The sequence below is a fragment of the Syngnathus leptorhynchus genome, chromosome 11 (assembly GCF_054491065.1).
Source record: "Syngnathus leptorhynchus isolate UIUO chromosome 11, UIUO_Slep, whole genome shotgun sequence".
NCBI classification, from domain to species: Eukaryota; Metazoa; Chordata; class Actinopteri; order Syngnathiformes; family Syngnathidae; genus Syngnathus; species Syngnathus leptorhynchus.
Window position 1 is genome coordinate 9,298,440 of NC_141205.1, and position 13,375 is coordinate 9,311,814.

The window sequence follows — 13,375 nt, forward strand, 5'->3', positions numbered from 1 at the left end:
ATGGGTTTTGATTTATGCATTCCTTGCATCAATAAATCAAACCCCAAAAAGCTCCCATTACCTTCAAGCACATAATATGACATAAAAGAATGGTGTATCCATCAGGACTGAGATTAAATTCCAATTTCAGATGTTGCACCGAGCCATGAAGTCCCATTACACCGCAGCCCGGACATTAACATGCATGCGAGGCATTCTATTTTTTTGATGCTGCATCACCGCTAACCATGCTAATGATGGCTAACAGCAGTCGGTGCAGTTTCGTCACTTTCAACTAGCTCCCTCGCCCGCGTGAAAATATGGGCCACGCGCAGATTTGCATATTTATTGATTTGACATCTTTCCGCCGCAAAAGAATAAACCCTTTGATGCGGTGGGGAAATGTGTTTATTGACGACACGGCTGAAAGGACCTCAAAAGGTCATTAATTGTCCCACACGTGCACGTACGCGCACGCAAGCACGTGCTGGCGGTCACGACTCACCGAGATGCACCGAAACATTCACGTGTATGCGCCATGTGTGATGTGAAACGTGCAACTGCTGTTACTGTGTGAGCTCAGCGACAGAGAATGCTAGGTCTTCTCTCAGAGACAATTAAAAGGGAATGGATAATGACGCTATTTATAGACGGATCTATTTGTAACAAGGGCATTCTCTTACGTAGGAGTGGGGAATGCTTCTCTCTGATCCCCCCCCCCCCGCCACCTCACCCCCTCCTCCTCATATCTGTTTTTTATTTGATAGTTCATCCACCCCCACCCCTCTTGTCATTCACTGGTTGTTTTATGCAGACGTGATGCACACGTGACATGTTATCAGGTAGCATCCAGGGGCACTCCCGGGAGACCCTGGTGACGCACGACCGCGTGACATAACGGCGTGCTGATGTCTGCCCTTGTGTGAGGGTGCACAATGCTGCTGTGCAAACACACTTTGGAGTTACAATGAGAAGCGCGTTAATTCTGTAGATAGCCAGCCATGTGGTGACCTGACCTCTTCGTTTCCACAGTTTCTTTCACTTGCAACTAAGGTTAAAAAAAAAAATCAAGATATATATATTTCAATATTTTAGGAAAACACACAAAAAAAAATTAAAATACACATTGGTATTCATTCAAACTTAAACCATTTGGATGTGGTTTTTCAGTTTTTTGTTTTCCTGTTAAGGTACTCAGACCACGAGGATGGTAATATTAGTTTCCCATACAATCACTCTGTCTTCTTACTGACTATGGCTGTGACATTTAATTTCTATCACAGGACTCACGGGTGCGCAAGGTGACTTGGACAAGAGGAAAGAAGAATTTGGGAAAAACCTGATACCTCCAAAGAAGCCAAAAACCTTCCTGCAGCTGGTATGGGAGGCCCTGCAGGACGTCACCCTCATCATCCTGGAGGTTGCCGCTCTCATCTCGCTTGGCCTCTCCTTCTACCACCCGCCCGGAGAGACCAGTGGAGAGTGTGAGTCCACTTATTTTATTTATCTATTCCTTTAATTTATTTATTTGCAAGTCAGCTCTTCTGTGATGCCTTCCGATGTGGGAAAGGAGAGTCAAACTTATGGTCAGGTTTCACATTAGAAGGGGGCAGGGCGGCATTTCATTGGATTCACCCCGTATACTTGCATGTGCATGGGCGTGTTAGCGGGAGGTTAATGAAGTGTCGCGCTGAGAAATAACCTTGGGCACCCACTGTCCATACATTAGCCCCACGAGCCGTGAAACAGAAAATGAAGAGCCATAACGAGGCGCTGAGTCAGCGACATTAGACACCATAGCCTGCGGCGTTATGAGAGTAATGGCACTGGGCCTACCTCACCAAAAGTGACCAGTCATCATTTTGAGGTCTGTAAAAATGTTAGAGAGTGACCAGAGGGAACAAAAATGGTCCAATTTATATTTTGTGTTTCGCATGCTTGTATTATCCATATAAATTCATTAGTTATTAAACACTTCACGCCATCAAAGTTGCAAGATTGCATGAATGTATTGAGGTGCCAACTTTCTTTACTTCTCTTTTTTGTGACTGCCTGTTAAGGCAGCAAAGTTAGAAATGCACACTCGGCAAAAGGAGCTTACTTGTGCTGATCATTATGCTCACATCTTAGTCGTAAAAAAATAGTCTCCTTTAACTTGTTGATGCATGTCCTGTGGAAATTGAATATTGGAAGCAAGATGCATACATGGTATGATGGTGATTTGCTTTGTAAAAGCGATTGATTTCATGCATCATTATTTTTTGATTATGTGATGTCAGTGGAGCTGTAGATTTAAAAACGGGTTTTGCTGTTGACAGTTTTTTCTTGATATGTTCCTTTTATTATAATATTTAATTTTATTTCTGCAATGTGATATTTTATTTTGTTTGATATGTTTTAAGTTGGTATTTCATTTTTGTGTTTTATATTTGAGTACAGATTTGAATTAATTGTTTGTTTATTTCAATTCATTTCTATTCCATTATTTTACTTACCTTATGACATTAAATAATGCAGGTTCCAATCCAAGGATTAGATTGGGAGAGTAATCAGTGACAATAAATCACTGTGTAGTGAGAAGTAAACAATGAATAAAAGTGCCGTTTTCATAGTCGGGACTTCAGCACCATGGACAGCGCCCATATTGCTTCAAGCTGTTGTGGCGCTGTTATCACACGTTGCTCATTCATTGATGGGCTATTGCATTTGTGCACGCTAAATTAAAGCAAGACAATTCTAATTTGATAGAAATATGTCGTAGTTAAACTTTTTACTGATACAGTGTCCTCCACACAGACGCCGGTGTGTTGTTTATTTGTGACAAGTGGATGATCACCCGAAGCAACATGTCCATCCAACACATTAAATCACACACTCTCCATATAAACCCATCTCAATTGGACAGCTTGCGGCTCGGTGTCGGGCGGCGTGGAGGACGAGGGCGAGGCGGAGGCGGGCTGGATCGAGGGTGCCGCCATCCTCCTGTCGGTGGTTTGCGTGGTGCTGGTGACCGCCTTCAACGACTGGTCCAAGGAAAAGCAGTTTCGCGGGCTGCAGAGCCGCATCGAGCAGGAGCAGAAGTTCCAGGTGGTCCGCGGAAGCCAAGTCATCCAGCTGCCCGTATCGGACATACTGGTGGGCGACATCGCACAAATTAAATATGGTATGTAGCTGACTGCATGATTATTATTTTTTGCCCTTGAATGCTTCCTCCAAATTCCTCCCTCCCAAAATTTACTATTATTGCTAATAAAAAAAAAAACTTTTATGCACAGTCTTGATTTGAGCAATGAAAGTGATATGATGAGTGTGAGTCTTATGCCAAGCTCTTGTCTTTTTGTTCTCAGGTGATTTGCTTCCTGCCGACGGAGTGTTGATCCAGGGCAACGACCTGAAGATTGATGAGTCGTCGCTGACCGGAGAGTCCGATCACGTGAAGAAAGCCGCAGATAAAGACCCCATGTTGTTGTCTGGTATGTCAAAGAGCTCACAAATAGAATCCTAATTTTACATACTAATGTTCAAATGTCAGCGTTTCCTCCAAAAAAAAAAAAAAAAGAGAAAAGCCAACTAGAATGGTTCCGTGTTATTTGAGGTTAATCCGAAGTACATTAATTGGTCGGTGTTCAGTTGCACTAAATCTTGCTTTTTATATTTTGTATTCCCTCCAAACACATTTAATGCACTACCTTGGCATGAAATCATACAAAGGAAAGAAAGTTGTTCATTATAATTTCAAGGCTTACACTCTTCCCCTTTACGTGATGTTAACTTATCTCCCGGGCATTTTAAAGGTTTGCTGCATCAGATAAATCGCATTCTGTAGCTTTAGGAGTTTCACAATATCTCTGATTAAATTAAAAAAAGGTGGATTAATCTCCCCCACCCCCCCTCTGTGGATAATTAGCTATGTGCCGTTTTGCTGCCTTCATTAATTCGCCTCAAATTCACCCACATTCTTCCAAAGGTTAATCAGGGTTGTGTTGTGTGCGTGCTCTTACGGTTTTTGACCATTTTCCATTACTGTCGCCTATATTTCAACTGTAGCTCTATAGACAAATGTAAAACAACTGTAATCTGACAATAAGAATTGAATATGGTTTATCATATTACTGTTATTATTTTTACCTTTCTTTGCTGATTGGCTGTTTAATAACCAACATACTTCTCATAGTGAGGCATCCATTTGGACTTACTAAATAGTTTTGCCGGCTGTAGGATTTTTCCATAAAATTATTATACCATAACAGCAAATTTAAAACATACTTTTACAAAGAAGGCAAAATATATATAAATATATGTTTTACTTCCAGGGACCCATGTGATGGAAGGCTCAGGGCGCATGGTGGTGACCGCGGTGGGCGTCAACTCTCAGACTGGAATTATCTTCACCCTGCTCGGCGCTGGCGTGGAGGAAGAGGAGAAGAAAGAAAAGAAAGGCAAGCTATTCATACTATTTTGAGTTATTTGACTAGAATTAATAAACATGACTTATTTGTTTTCGATGGGATCATATTCTCCCACACAAAAAAACATTTGTGTCCACAAATGGTATGCTTGGCTGGTGAGGTGCACCTCACCTCACCTCAGGAAATGTCTTGTCCTTTACTTTGTCTCATTGTTGCACATTTACCTTGAAGGAGACGCAGTGGAAGACGGACACCAGAACACAGGTAGAGTATCCTCTTTGTTTCAACACTGTGGGTACTACTTTCAATTCCTTTGACCTTTACGCTAATAATCAGCTCCAAGTTACCTCAATATTTCTCCTCAATTAATAAGATGAACATTTCTTATGCGGAGTCTGTACAATTAGTTTAAATTCATTTCAACTATGAAGCCAGCATCCAGAGTTAGTCAGTTGGCTAGTCGGTCAGCCAGTTAATTACTTGCTTAGTTAGTCACTCAATGAAGAACTTTGTTGCTCAGTTGCTCAATCAAGTGAATTAGTCACTTACGTCAGTTACCCGGGAAGTCAGTTGGTGATTTAGTCATTTAGTTGCTTTGTTAGTCCGTGTAAGTTAGTGTGTGGGTTAATCAGACAGTTATTTAGTTGCTCAGACAGTGATTAGTCAGTTAGTTACTTATGCACTTCTCCATTTGCGTTGTGGGTTAGTCATCCATTCCATTCAATAGTTCTTTAAGTCTTGGACCGAGCTTAGCATTTCTATTTTCTGTATGATAAGATTACAAAGGAGTCAGTTGTCAATAAACATTGCATTCATGTCTTTCTATCAAAATTCCCCGAAAAGCCCCTATTGTGTGTATTTTCTTTTTACATTTAAGTTAAAAGCACAGCACTCCATTTTCTCATATACAATATATTGTACCTTCAAACTTTTAGTACAATTAGTAAAGACTTTTTAAGCCCTCCTGCAAAAATCGCTGAGTGCTGCATTGCAATTACTTCCTAATTGGATCATAAAGGAAATAGGTAGTGACCACAACTAATGACTAAATAAACTTGTTTTTGTGAGCAGTAAAGTCATTCACGTGGAAAAAAATCTCCTTGCGGCGTCACTATAAGCTCATTTTCTTTTACTTTCCAAAGTTTACATGGCAGCTGCCCAACAAATAAAATGCCTCGCGAGATCTATTGCCTAGTATTCCTTTCACATTAAGTTGAGCTATCTGGGTGCCGATTTCTTTCCATAAATCTGTTTAGATTGTGTGTGTTTTGCGTCTGTCCAATGTTACACTTTCGATATTACGAATCATAAACACACCAGATGTTAAATTATCATGACTAAATAAAGATGTTAAAAATGTTGAATGTCTTATAACCATGTTGTTTCTGTTCACTGTTTGTTCTGATGCGTGTGTCCATTTGTGTTGGGCTTCCATTGTTACTGACTAGACTGCTCGCATCCCCCCATCCACCCCATTGCCACTATTGCCACGGATGGGGCGGCGGGCTTTAACGCCCCAGGCGGTGCCAACCTTATTAATGGTAGGTTGACAAAACCTCTGATTCTCTTTCTGTCGTCATCTTTGCCTCCATCCACTGCCTCGTACTCGCTGCTTGGCTCTTTTAATTGCTACCCCCCCCCACAGTCTGGCCTTGTACTGTCAACATTGATGATTCTGATTTTGTTCATTGTCATTCATCTCCTAAACGGATTTTGGTGGTGCTTGGGTTGCTTCGAGGGTAACACTGATGAGTTTGGTCACTAGGATAAAATGTTGGTCTTCAAATCTCAGTCAGGGTTCCTTGGCAAGCCTTTGAATGCCATTTTCCAATTTCCAACCAGTGCTGCCTCCAATCCTGAATAAAAATGAAATGGATGAGGAAAGCCATCTGATATAAAAACGGTGCCATTTAAAGCCTGCTCGAATTTTCATTCAATTATGCTTCCTTATTTAAAAGTTACTATTAAATATTTATTATAATTGAAGAGAGTGCAATTATACTGAAATTATATTATTATCTTAGCACATACTTTCATATGATAAGAAATACAACTTTAATCTCAGCATCAAATGAGGATCTGCCTGACAAAAAAAAATCATGCAAGAGCTGTCGTCTTTATTTACTTTAGAACAAATCCTTCTCTTTGGGGTTTTTGCTGGTACAGGATGAAATAAAAGATGAACTCCTTTCACAGTGGCACCGCGGCGTCTCCAAGGAGACGGGCGCAAACGCGCAGCCTGTGCTCGACACAGCTGGGCGGTTATTTGTACTGTGACGGCGACCTTGCAGCGTCCCGGGATGCAGCCGTTTGTCATCCTCACTGCAACTCTGGCGTCTGCTGTACAAATCAAAGACTTTGCAGCCATGTGGACTGATCCAGCATATCTGTCTGGTGATATTTAAAAAAAAAAATCTGTCTTCATTTTTTGACAATTAGTGCTCATCACTGTAATTCGAGCACAGGGTAGATAAACGGCATCTACAATGCAGTGTGATAGCTCAAGCGCTAATGTTACAGACAACCGGAAAAACATATAAGCAAGACATATTTTTAAATTAAACATATTTCCTTGAGGAAGCAAGAATCCACTGACAAATTAAATTCTCTGTCCCCAAACTTAAGTTTGGATTTTTTTCCCCTTCTTATGTAACTTCACTGTGTGGGAGGCTTTTTTTTTTCTTCTTTCAGGCTCTCTCTACCCTCCCTTCCTTCTTCGCATATTCATTCTGCTTGATTTTGAGTCTGTGATGCTGCATGCATAAACACTTTTGTCTCCATCGTTCGCTGTCGAAACAATCTTGTGTTCAATGTCAAATGCTTACACGATATGTTTTATTAGCCTGTTCAGTTTGTCGGATGAACAAGTGTTAGTAAGAACCATCCAGAACTTTTCAACTGATGGTGGGATTTATTTTTATTTTTTTTAGATTAGAATTATTAAATTGATCCTAGTCCCACAGTAGTTTAAGGGAAAATTATACAGACCTGCTCCAGTCAGACACTTATTTGCTAGTCACAGTGCTATGGGATGACCTTCCCTGCATTTCAACCTGGCCAATTTAGTTGTGTTGAACACTCGAGAACAAAGGGCGAGTTGATCCAATGGGTGAAAAACCTTTGATGCTGCAAACACAGCCTGAACTTCCTTTTTTTTTTTTTGCGAGATTTTTTTATTTTTAATTGTGCAATCCAGCCCACTCACACATCACTTTCTATGTTGCAAAGATGTATTAAAAGTCATTTTCTTGTCTCCCTGTATTTGTTTTATCTGTTGCTGGGTGGGGTTTCCCCTCACTGTTTTTTATTTTTTGTCCATGTGATGATTCTGTTGACTTGTCTGCCTTGGTTATCTTTGTTGTTACTGTCTTGTATGTGTCCATCGTAGGTAAAATGCAAGATGGCAATATGGAGAGCAACCAGATTAAAGGTAACCAGACCACATCTCTCCCTTTGTACTCCTCCCTCCCCTCCCCTCCCCACCTACTCCTACTCCTCTCCTCCCTCTCTCTGGTGTGCAGTATAAGCTGTGGGTCAAATGCAGGTTACATTCAATTCGTCTCCACGAGGAATGTGTACTTCTAATGCAGAAAAGGATCCTGTGGAATTACCTCACCTAGACAATTAAAAGAGTTGGGCCGTATGAGAGCCCATGTTTGTCCTTTGTTTAACCTGGAGTTTTATTAGGTTAGCATACAAACTCCCTCCTCTCCCCTCCCCTCCACTTCCTTTCCCACCGCTGCGTTTGCCACTGCTGTGTTGTCTTGTTGTTGTTCTTGTTGTGCTTCTTGTTGTTGACATGTGGTAACGACAGCAGCCTCGGTAATGTGATCAGGTCATCCAGGTAATTGAAAACGTTCAGAATCCTGATAATGTGCTTCGTTTTCCCCCCCACTGTTCATTCGTTGTTCATTAATCGCAAATGGTTTTAGCATTACATATTTGGAGGCTCAGAAAATGCATCATATACCCTTTAAATGAGTTTACAAAGATGACATGCAGTGGTCCTGTCTCATGGATCTCGATGTCGGGGACTGTGGTCTCTCATCTGATCCTGGTATGGACGGCTCTGTGAGATAAAGTTTCTTCACAAGATGCCTCAGGTGCTTAGGTCATCCACTGCTCTTGTATTTTTTATTCTTCGTATCCCTGTGGGTGGGAGATGAGATTATGTGAAGCACTGAGTTGGGTGGTTCTCAGAAAGTATGGTCCATTGCTGACCAGGCTGAATCTAGGCTCTCTCTCTCTTTATATGGTTGACTCTCATACTTGAGGCTCCCATGTACTTGTAATAGTGGACACATGTATTTCTCAAATAGTAGTTTACACTTTAGGCTATCCTTTGACAATTGAGACTTTTTCATGTATTAAGCTGTCATGTAGCATAGTTGAATATCTGCTGTCAAGATGTGGTTGATGCTACATTTTGGTTGCTTCTCATGATGCAATTGACACTTTCAGCTCTCATGCTGTGGTTGACTCTGTAGGTTCTCTCTTGTAGTTGACACTATAAAATCATCATCATTTTATTTATATATATATATATATATATATATATATATATATATATATATATATATATATATATATATATATATATATATATATATATATATATTTCAAATCTGTTTAGTATTGGAAGAACCTGCTATTAAAAACCCAGTCAGTGGTCTTTTTGCATTTGTATGGAATTTCAAATGCAATCCTGGACCTTATTCAACTATATTTTTTTTGTGTTGGTCTACGTGGTGGCCTTGATCATGTTCTTTCCAAAGGAAGCTGCACACTAATTACCCCCTGTTTTGATTTCTTCTTGGTAAACCCTGATTTTCTTTTTAACTTTTATCCCGTGCCCTATACTCACCATTCCTGACGCTGCTTCTCGCTGTGGCTTTGTGCTCTTTGCAGTCAAGAAGCAGGATGGCGCGGCGGCTATGGAGATGCAGCCGCTTAAAAGCGCAGAGGGTGGTGAGGAAGAGAAGGAGCGGAAAAAGGTGTCCATTCCTAAGAAGGAGAAGTCGGTGCTGCAAGGGAAGCTCACCAAGCTGGCTGTACAGATTGGCAAAGCAGGTAAAGTCTAACAATTCAGAATCACAATCAAAGAATCAAAATTAGGATTGTTTTTTACATCACTTTTTTGTGCCTTTTTTAAAATAAATGTATTGTTAAATTATAGCATCATACACAATTTAATTTTGGTTCTATTTGTTTTTTTTTCAAAAATGAATTCAGTAGAAATATTTGTATTCATTTATTTAATACATTTATTTAAAAATGTTTAAATATTTTCCTGTCGTTTTAGTGACTCGAATTCGTTTCTATTTATTAAAATGGCCTCACTCAGGGGTCATAGCGTCACTTTTTTCTTTGGCACACACTTGACAACCTGCTCACGGGTTTTCTCATTGAGTTTTCAAAAATACATTTGTGCATGGAGACCTGCATGATACAAGTTTGGGTGTGAAGGAGTGTGTACGTGTGTGCGCGTGTGTGTATTGGCAGGCACTTTTAGCACAATCAACATGCCCACATCGTGGGTGTCCTCTCTGCTGCAATGACATGTAACACATATGCATTCTTTTTTTTAGCTAAGCACTAAAAGTATTTTTGAAGCACTATTTTTGTAAACAACCTCATCCGAAACCTCCTCAAAGAAAATCCTTGTTGTCATAGCGACACCGTTACATCAGCCGGTCGGCGTGAGTGACGGAATGAGGACGTGGTGTCAGAACAATGCAATGCTGCGGATGGATTAGCATATACTTGGATCATCAGGTGCTCTCGACGCAGACTGTGTGGACTTTGTTCACTGCAGGAGCTTGTGATTGCCTTTCTGCTTTATGTTACTATCGCGTCGCTGTGCACTCTGCCTGACACCCCAGTGTGGCGCGCCGCTAAGCACCATTTAAAGCTTTGTGAGGTGACTTAGGGTTCAACGCCGGGCAGAAAAATATACTTTCTAGCAGGACATAAAGCATCGCATAGCTGCAATTAATTCTGGTAAACACCATTAGTTGTCTAATGTTGTTCATATCTTGCCGGACAAGCAGAAATTGCATTGAGCAGATGGATGTATTGCGATAAACAAGGTCTTCCAACATAAACGACAAGCTGTTGTCGCCACAAACAATTCCCAGGAACTGGGCATGATAGCACGAATTGCAACAATAACATATATATCATGGATATGCATTATGATACACTCGATTGTGGAGGTTTCCAATGTGCAGTGTCAACATTTTTTTCTTTCCCCAAACAAGCTGCTAGCTTGCTCGATAGGGGGAAAAAAATATTGATTCCCACCAAAGGGAATCGCTCACATTTGTCGACTGAGTTTAATCCAAATACAAAGACTGATTAAAGCGCTACTAGTAGTTGACCTTCCGAATTGTCGACTAAGCAAGATAAGGTTTGAATGATTACGCTTTATATTTACTCTGGTCTTGGGTTTGCTGCTTGGAGGCTCCTTGATTAATGTCTATATATCGAGATACTGCTGTAGATATTACCTTTTTGTACAACCTGTTTTCCATTGAAATTGCTGTGTGCAGATAATATTTCTTTCTATTTATTTAGAAAAATAATGATCATCAGATTATCTGTTCTGTATCTTTTCCCATTCAAAGTAGGATTTTCAAGTTTGGGTTTCAAGCCAGCGTTTTAATGACCGTGGGTTGTGGTAATTTTCCCCAGGTTTGCTCATGTCAGCCATCACAGTCATCATCCTGGTGTTGTACTTTGCCATCGACGCCTTTGTCATCCAGAAGCGTCCTTGGCTGCCCGAATGCACGCCCATCTACATCCAGTACTTCGTCAAGTTCTTCATCATCGGCGTGACCGTGCTTGTTGTCGCCGTGCCCGAAGGTTTGCCACTGGCTGTCACCATCTCTCTAGCCTACTCCGTCAAGGTGACCGACCGGCACCGCCGCACCTTTTCAATGATTTGCCTTTGTATGACAGTTTTTGTCTCGTTTAACAGAAAATGATGAAGGACAACAACCTCGTGCGTCATCTGGACGCCTGCGAGACAATGGGCAATGCCACCGCCATCTGCTCGGACAAGACGGGCACGCTCACCACCAACCGTATGACGGCGGTGCAGTGTTACGTCGGCGACGTGCACTATAAGGAGATCCCCGAGCCGGGAGTCCTGCCTCCCAAATCTCTGGACCTGCTTGTCAATTCCATCTCCATCAATAGCGCCTACACTACCAAAATTCTGGTAAGTAAAGCATTTTAGCCACTCTATATATTAATGCTATAGAATGAAATTATATTTATAATTGATTGGTAATGTCATTTAGTTATTTTTACAATAGACTCCTGATGTTTGATTTGGACTTTTTTTCTAAGAAGACTTGACCAAATGATTATTTTTGCAATGCACACTGCCCGTCTTTCCTCTTCATCATCTGATGGAAGAGAAAAACTTTCATGCCGCGCTTCCACCGACACCTTGGCGATATGAAGGCAGTCAAGCAGTCAGTGTCCTTGGCTGCCTTTTTACATGCAGGAGGCATCGCTCAAACTTGTCACCTTGAGAGCCCTTGAGTCATTTTACTCTAATCTGATATTCAAAATGTAGCAGACTGAACTTGGATCCAATCTGTCCAAGTGCAGCAGACGGCAGATTGGTGCTGGGGAAAACTTGAGACATGGAGTCGGATGCAAAATTGAATACCAGTTTACATGAAAAAAAACAACAACAAAAAAAACATATTCGGTTCATCCACTTATTCTGCACGTCATGCTGTCCCTTTAAAATGATTTCCATGCATTCCAAAACAGTCTACAAAACTGGTGGGACTGAAAAAGATACTAGCTGACCATGTTAGATGTGCGCAATTGCCATAATCAGAAATAGTAAAAAAAAAAATTCTGCAAAACATTTATTTTCCTCAGCCTACATGCGTGTGTGTGAACAAAAAGATGCTGTAAAACGTTTTGAGCACATACGATAAAAAAAAAAAAAAAAAATCACCTATTTAACCATTCACGAGCACAAACGTGGTCATCCATCCATGCAAGCACGCATTAACCCACATACATACATAAATATGGATGCATTCTTTCTTTAGTAGCTTTTGAATGAAGACAAAAAGCAAAGCATGCAATTAAGGAAAGAAGTTCATCCTGGGAGCTGAATAAGGAGACATTTCAGAGCAATATTTAGCTCTTGACGCCCCCACCGCTCCCTCAGCGCGCCGCCAGGCCTGCAGTATGTTAGCCGCTGTGTTCTTATATAAGAGGCCAATCCACTGAGATGCCAAGATGGCTCTCGAAGTCTTTGATGGCCATTGCACACAGCAGCGGCAGCACAAAGGAAAAGAATGCAGCATAGAATATTCATATATCCTTACCGCTGCTATGTCTTCATAATCCAGCCACTATGATGCCTCAGGTTCCGGAGATGAATGAATGAATAGAGATGCATCTTCTGTAGCAAGGGGTTAGCGCACACTCAATACATTATTGACACACACTGTACGACAATGAAATGTGTGGAAAGGTTGTGGCCAAAACACACCTACACAAACATTGACACAATGGCTCAAAGATTTTGAATACTAAGATAATTGCAATTTTTTGCCTCGATATCATTTTCCAAGGTTATGTTCCCATGCATTGTTTTTTATCAAACTCAAGCAATCATTTACTTTTGTTATAATCCAAACACATCAGATTTATTATACATACATATTTGGGTCTTATGCAGTGCCCTGTGATTGGCTATTGAAGTCAGAGTGCCTGTTACCCAAAGTCAGTTGGGAAGGCTCCAACTCAGCCACACCCCAAAAGTGAAACTAAGACAATTTACTGCTCTGTATTCAATACAACATGTTTTTTTCCTCCCCGCCAGCATGTGTTTTGAGAAAAATTACCACTGACGGTGATAAATGGCATAACAGAACAACAGAAAAAGAAGCCACAATGTGTTTTCAATTATGAAGCATTGCTCATTTTGGCTCAGCACGGCGGTTCATTTG

At 40.9% G+C, this 13,375-nt stretch overlaps 1 protein-coding gene across 5 annotated transcripts in view; it reads left to right on the plus strand.

The window, feature by feature from the left end:
- The window catches only part of atp2b2 (ATPase plasma membrane Ca2+ transporting 2), a 42,984-nt gene that overhangs the window by 11,695 nt on the left and 17,914 nt on the right, over window positions 1-13,375 (plus strand). The window contains exons 2-11 of one of the 5 annotated variants that reach the window (XM_085923514.1): window positions 1,263-1,463; window positions 2,885-3,142; window positions 3,327-3,452; window positions 4,293-4,418; window positions 4,620-4,652; window positions 5,837-5,929; window positions 7,777-7,818; window positions 9,297-9,458; window positions 11,082-11,296; window positions 11,368-11,610. In XM_085923514.1, coding sequence (XP_085779640.1) covers window positions 1,263-1,463; window positions 2,885-3,142; window positions 3,327-3,452; window positions 4,293-4,418; window positions 4,620-4,652; window positions 5,837-5,929; window positions 7,777-7,818; window positions 9,297-9,458; window positions 11,082-11,296; window positions 11,368-11,610 — 1,499 coding nt within the window. Of the gene's footprint in view, window positions 1-1,262; window positions 1,464-2,884; window positions 3,143-3,326; window positions 3,453-4,292; window positions 4,426-4,619; window positions 4,653-5,836; window positions 5,930-7,467; window positions 7,485-7,776; window positions 7,819-9,296; window positions 9,459-11,081; window positions 11,297-11,367; window positions 11,611-13,375 lie in introns of all 5 variants that reach the window. The other 4 variants (XM_085923517.1, XM_085923516.1, XM_085923518.1 and 1 more) reach the window with 4 other exon arrangements.